Below are 7,253 nucleotides of genomic sequence, written 5' to 3' on the forward strand. Positions count from 1 at the left end.
GCAGATTTAACTAAAAAATCAGCTACCAGTCTGCTATACCGTGACTAGGCAGATTTAACTAAAAAAGCTAGCTTATTCAATAAAAAAAGAGACTTATTTACTAATTCATCAGCTCTGCAAGGATCATCTAGCTCATCTGATGGGGGAGTACTGGTGTGGCACTATGGGTTAATACACTGACTGGAAAGTCGGTTTGAACTGTAAAGTCAGAGGTTCAAGCTCACAAGCCGCTCCTTGGAAACCCTATACAGGGTTGTTATGGGTCAGAACCAATTCAATGGCACTTAACAACAATAATTATGAGTTCTGGTATGGCACTGTAGAATAAGCACTGGACTGCTAGCAGCAAGGTTGGTGGTTCAAACCTCTATACAGGTTTGCTATAAATCAGAACCAACTGGACGGTACTCAACAATAATAATTATTATTATGAAATTAACAAGTTCTACGCAAAATTAAGGAACTCTGGTAGCACAGTGGGTTACGAGCTGGGTTGCTAACCACGAGGTCGGCATTTTGAATCTACCAGTCACTCCCCAGGAGAAAGATGAGGCTTTCTGCTTCTGTAGAGATTTACAGCCTCGGAAACTTTTGCTGCTATTAATTGCGATCGAGTCAGTTCCGACTCACAGCTATCCTATACAGGGTTTCTAAGAACAGCTAGTGGGTTTGAACCACCAACCTTGTGACTCACAGTCCAGTGCTGATCCTACAGTGCCACACCTACACAGGATACTTATATATCAAACACAACTCCATGGCACACATAACCACCATCAAAGGATATAATCTGTGTCACAGAACTGTCCATGTAGAAACTGTTGAAATGGCTTCAACACCAACAAAACTAAATTATTTTTAAAAAACAGGAATTGATTTAGAAATTAGAAATATCTGAGAGGATGCTATGCTAATTATAATTAGTCATTTACACCACTGGGGATTAAAAACAAACATGAGACTTAGGAATCTGAAAAACATTTTGACAGGGATGATAAAATACAGAACAAACCACCACACCTCCTTTGATTCCTGGACAATTAAACACCCAGATAATCAAACCCAGAGAGATTTGGATAACGTTACAGGCCAAACATATACAAAAATGTAAAAGAATGCATAGAAATAAAGCATTATTAAAATGAATGAAATGCTATCCATGTGATGCCAAGGAAAGTATTCGTTCTAGGCTGTTCTTAGCGAATTACTATTAAACTTCAGTTTTTCCTGAGCATATGATCTTGTCCTCTCACGTATACACACAAAACTCAGTCTTTCTGTGGAGTCCTGGTGTGGCGTTGTAGGGTAAGCACTGGACTGCTAACTGCAAAGTCAACAGTTCCAAACCACCAGCCACTCCCTGGAAACCCTACACAAAGTTGCTATGGGTTAAAACTGACTGGACAGCACTTACAACAACAAAATCAAGCTCAATACAGGAACTCTAATGGCACAAGGGTTAAGCAGTCAGATAAATATCACTTTGCTTCAGAAACCAAGACGCCTTGAATATAACAGCAGAACACAGAATCATGAGAAAATCTACTGATGCCCTCCACTCACTACATGTGAAGTAGCATGAGTCCATGGCCAACTGTCCCAAGCATTCTGTGAGGTCATAACTGGCCTCCATGCATAAACCTCACCTGCTGTATGAGTTAAGGTGGCATACCTCAAGGGTGAGGAGGAGATGACATGATGTTTCATCAGGGAAGACAGATGCTCTAATGACCTGCAAACAGCTGATAATGGTGACTTCTGTGGTATAACAGTCTGAGAAAGTTTAAGTCCCAGTGCCATTGTTGTTTCTTATGAGCACAATGGTGTCTAACTAACACACAGCACAGTTTGTGAAATGACCAAGCGCACTGACCTGCATATAATACACACACATGGGATTAAAGGATTATTAGGGTACCGGATGTCCAAAATACTGCCAAAATGTGAGCCCACAGAAATAATAATAAAGGTGCAAGCAACAGCAGTATTACAAGTTGAAAGAATTACAGTGCACAGTATCACATGCCAATAACCAGGCTACAAAAGACTGGCAATCTTAGGCAGCCTATACTGCAGGTCCCACTGCTTTTTGCTTACTGAGTACATGCTAAAGAACCATAGCCATCCCACCTTCTCCAAGCACAAAGACATCAAAAGGTCAAATGTTCAAGGCTAAGGAAAGGTCAAAGTCATAAATCAATAAACCTTTTTAAATTGAAAATATAAATAATTATGCTTATATAGATGTTATTGTTAAGTATCATGAAGCTGGTTCTGACTCATAGTGACCCTGCACAGGGTTTCCGAGGCTGCAAATCTTTACAGGAGCAGAAAGCCTCATCGTTCTCCCGCGGAACAGCTGGAAGTTTCGAACTGCCGACCTTGAGGTTAGCAGCCCGATTCATAACCACTACACTACATAAATAGTATACTCTATTAGCACTACATAGACATTAAAAGAGGGGTCAGGGAGAAACAATGAGAGAAATCAATTAAATGCTAATAGGCAAACTCACAAATCCTAAAATCTAAGATTAATGGAGCTAGGCACAAAGCGAGAAAAGCACCAGTCCTTAAATAGTTGGGTTCTGCCTGTTGCTCCAAATGACAATGTTAGGGGTTCTGCTCCTAGGGAGACAGAGAAGAGGGTTGTAATGCCTGTCTCCCTGCTGGCCTCCATACCAGACTTCACTCAGCTACCATCACTGGTAGCCAATTGCTGATGAAAGCCCAGCAAAGGGGAAATGTGGATGCCTGGGCAACTGTGTTCAGAGTAGAGACAAGAGACCACAGCATCAGCCAAAGATGGGTCCAGGAAGATGGTTTAAAACTGTTAACACAAGGCTACCCAAGACTTAGACATAATTATATATACATTGTCTCTACTACAATATCAGCAGCTCAAATCACCAGTTGCTCTTTGGAAACTCTATACGGGGTTGCTATGAGTTGGAACCAACTCAATGGCACTCAACAACAGTTGCAAAAAGATGACTATGAGACTAAGAGAACATCGCCATCAAACATCAGTATCATGGATAACTTCTTGAGTGATACTGCCAAACAATGCGTAAGGTGATACTCTAAATTTTTTAAACACAAAAAATTAACATACACTTAAGCCCTGGTGGTGCAAATAGTTAAGTGCTCAGCTGCTAACTAAAAGGTTGGTGGTTCCACCCACCACCCACCCCCCAGCCAGCAGCTCTTGTAGGAGAAAGACCTGGTGATCTGCTCCCATATAGATTAGAGCCTAGAAATCCTTATGGGACAGTGCCATTCTGTTATATGATACGGTTAGGAGTTGAAATTGACTCAGTGGTACCTGACAACAACAAAGGGCTTCTACAGAGCTTCCAAACTCAACTCTTACGTCAAATACCAAAGAGCTATCAGGAAATATGCCTAACGTCAAAAAGCAAGTCAATGGCACAAACAGGACGCAACTCTCCCCACAGTTTGTTCTGTGCTTTTGCCACTCAGACAAAATGACCTTGAGAAGCAAGATGTTACTAGTTGCTGAGAGAATGAGCCTCAGACAGATTGCATTGAGTAATCATTTCAGTAAGACCAAAGCACAGTTGAAATTTTAGGGATGGTAAAAGCCTTAAATGTATGCAAATTTTTAATGCAAACATTATATTGTGGAAGCCCTAGCTTTAGTCTGCATATTTCTAGGCAATCCTTGCTTCTATCCCAATGAGATCTATGCATTGTGTAAACTAATTTAAAATGTAAGGCCAAATAGATCTGGAAAAGTACAGCTTTATCCTCATACTTAATTTATACTATAGTGTACTGTAATTAAGCCTGAAATAAAAGCTATATTCTGAGTAGAGACAAAAAGCTCTTGTTAATGACATTCCATTCCCAATGTAGAATATAACAAAAAGCTTCTTCATTTGGAGCCAACTGTCATTATACTTTGTAGCTTGCATGGAGCTATTAGACTAATATTTGCACTGGGATTACTGTTGGATAGCCAATCAGTTAACTCTTCTAATGCAGTTTTCTATTACCCTCATGTAAATGGCAAAACGAAAAAAAAAGGAAATTGGCAGCGAGAACAACAACTATATTTATGAGATTAAACTCTCAAACCCTTTACAGATTGTGGGTAACTAATAACCATTTGCAAATGTTCATTTAATGAGTCAGTTAAGCCAAAATCAAATGTGTTCCTTCAAGCAAACCAAGATTACAATACTCATATCCAAACTAACAAGCCCCAATTATGTGATTGTTGTTGTTATTGTTGTTATGTGCCATTAAGTAGGTCCCAACTCATAGCAAATCTAGGACAACAGAACTAAACACTGCCCGGTCCTGAGCCATCTTCACAATTGTTGTTTGAGTCCACTCTTACAGTCCACCCCACTGAGGGCCTTCCTCTTTTCAACTGACCCTCTAACCACACCAAATACGATGTCCTTCTCCAGGGACTGGTCTCTCCTGACAACAAAGCCAAAGTATGTGAGATGAAGTCTCACCATGCTCTCTTTAAGAAGCATTCTAGTTGTACTTCTTCCAAGACAGATTTGCTCATCCTTTTGGCAGTCTGTGGTATATTCAGTATGCTTTGCTAACACCGTAATTCAAATGCATTGATTCTTCTGGGGTGGGCCTTCCTTATTTGTTGCCCAGCTTTCACATGCACATGAGGTGACTGAAAATACCATGGCTCAGTCTGGTTCATTTAGTCCTCAAGGTAACAAGACTCCTATAGCCACATCCATACTGACAAGCCCCAGTTCTCTCATACGTACATAATGCATATACTCATTTAGAATGAGACCCTCAAGATGCCATGGAAGAAAAACAAACTTACCTCTTTTTTTTTAAGTCAGATGCAAGCTATCTTGCATCACTGTGACTAATTGAAATTTTCCATGTTTCTTTTTTTTTAATTTATGACAACCAAAATGGCCAAGAAATATCTTGCATAGCAATGCCTATGCTTGCCATGATTCTAAACAGAGGTTTCAGATGATTGTCATCTAACTCTGTGGTCAGTAAACACAGGCTCTTGGGTCATCTAAACGAAGCCTTTCCCTCATTTTATAAAATAGAGCACCACTCCTGAGACTGTCTCTTCCTGGAGATTATGAGGATTCAGCCAAATACTTCTTATCAAAGCAAGCAATGAATATATTGTACATTTTGCATATTTACAGTATTATCAACCAAGGGAGGGGAAGGCAGTATGGGCTGTTTTCCAAGAAAGTGTGAGTCAGAAGGAGTTGATATCAAGTTGTCTTTGTTTCCTTAGCTCCTGTTTCTGCCCCCCACCCCTCCCCACCTCCACATACCCTTAAGAAAGCAGCCAGCAGGTAGTCCTTCATTTTACTTACTAATAGTTCATCCATACTGGTCTGGCATTTTTCCAAGTTGATCCGCTTGATTGCTACACGTTCTTGCCTAGGTTTGCAAAGAGCCGCCTGAACCACAGCAGTTGCTCCACTGCCTGAAAAGAAATAAAAACAATATCCATTATCAAATAGGACACTGTCTGGTTACTACTGGTGACCCTTTTCATATATAAGTATCTCTTTGTGTTTAAATTCTTTAAGGTATTAAACTGTTAGTACATGATTATCTTTTTAAGAAGCGTCTTGTATCCATAAATGATTATCTGTGGAGAAGGGAAAACTACATTTTTCTAGAGGATACAATGACAGAATTTGCCCTCATGAGGGTTACAATCAAGAGAGGTTGTTGTTGTTAAGTGTCTTTGAGTCTGTTCTGACTCACAGTGACCCTGTACAGGGTTTCAGACGAACGGCTGGTGAGTTTGAACCACCAACCTTGTGGTTCAAACCAACCTTGAGACTCATGTCAAAAGAGCTCATTCAATACAGTGAGTTTACCCTCACCCAGAACAAAGCCTAAGAAAGTGGTGGGTCTTCAGACACAGGAACGAGGTGCATGGGCACAGAAATACAACCCTATATGGAAGGTCCTGATACTTTCTAAATCCAGTGCCTTTAAAATGGTTGTTCAGCTCTTTCTCTACTTCAGCACAAATGAGCCACGTCCCTCCTGTACTACTTTAGGGTTACCACACGACACTGTGACAGCTTATTTGTTCTAAGCACTCGTCAAGTTTGTCTTCATAACGTGCTCGACAGTTAGAAAAAGAGCAGGAGTCAACCCTAATATTCTCATGTTGAAATCACGACTTTGAAGGATGCCAAGCAAAATGATGCAAATGTGCAATGACGAAAGCTCTCTGGGCATTCGTACAAATCTCCTATTTCTAAGATTTCATGATCGTTAGCTAATGCACTCAAAATCCTAGGAGACACAGTGCTGCCATGACCCATATTTTACAAGAGCAAAATGTAGATATGTAATGATTTGTGGCAGAGCACAAAGAACTCCTAACCAGATTTATAGTCCCATAGGGGTGAAAAGACCTCCTGGTTAAGGCATCTCTCTTCTGCAAATACCAAAAATGCCGTTCTAGTCACATCAATCTTCTGCCACTGCAAGACAGCCAATGAAAGAAGCAGCCAGCTCTAAGGATTATGCAAAAGGGGGCCAGAGATGACCATCTGACTTTTGCCTAAAGCTTCTCTTTGAGTGATTGTTTCCCAGATGAGTCATCCAATACCACCAAAAAGTGGCGATGGGAAGTGTCAATTTTTAGGCAGTGAGGTAACAGTGGAACAGTGGCAGCAGCAATGGGCTCAAGCGTAGCATAGACTGTGAGGCTGGAGCAGGACCAGCCAGTGTTCCATTCGGTTGTGCATAAGGTCGCTATGAGTCCCTACAGACTGTTGTGTCATTGTGGGTTAATGCACTAGACTACAAAGTCGGTTTGAATTGCAAGGTCAGTGCAGTGCTTCAAACTCATCAGCTACTCCTTGGAAACCCTATACAGGGTCGCTATGGGTCAGAACCAACTCAACAGAACTTAACAACAAAAACAAAAGGGAGATCAGCAATAATTTTCCTCATATATGTGACAAAAATGCAAGACACTTACACTAAAAGCAAGGTTTTCCCACTCCATGAAGTCCCCAAGTATTGACTTGAGGTCTGGGGCTCTGCCTTTTCTACCTTGTGGTCTCATCATCTCTTACCCCCAACCTGGTGACCCTGAAAGATCCTTTATGTTCCAACACCCATCTCCAACTTCAAGAACTCCCACTCCAGGCAAGGCCAACCTGCATTCTTTGGGGAAGACCACCCACACTTACTGTCACCTCACTACCATGGGAGAGGCATTCTACTCAGATAACTCTGTACAT

At 41.0% G+C, this 7,253-nt stretch overlaps 1 protein-coding gene across 1 annotated transcript in view; it reads right to left on the bottom strand.

The window, feature by feature from the left end:
• The window catches only part of STK39 (serine threonine kinase 39), a 413,881-nt gene that overhangs the window by 328,934 nt on the left and 77,694 nt on the right, over positions 1–7,253 (bottom strand). Inside the window, exon 3 of the mRNA XM_006867035.1 lies at positions 5,352–5,464. Within this exon, the coding sequence (XP_006867097.1) occupies positions 5,352–5,464 (113 nt within the window). The remainder of the gene's footprint in view (positions 1–5,351; positions 5,465–7,253) is intronic.

Source organism: Chrysochloris asiatica, unplaced genomic scaffold, assembly GCF_000296735.1.
Source record: "Chrysochloris asiatica unplaced genomic scaffold, ChrAsi1.0 scaffold00099, whole genome shotgun sequence".
NCBI lineage: Eukaryota > Metazoa > Chordata > Mammalia > Afrosoricida > Chrysochloridae > Chrysochloris > Chrysochloris asiatica.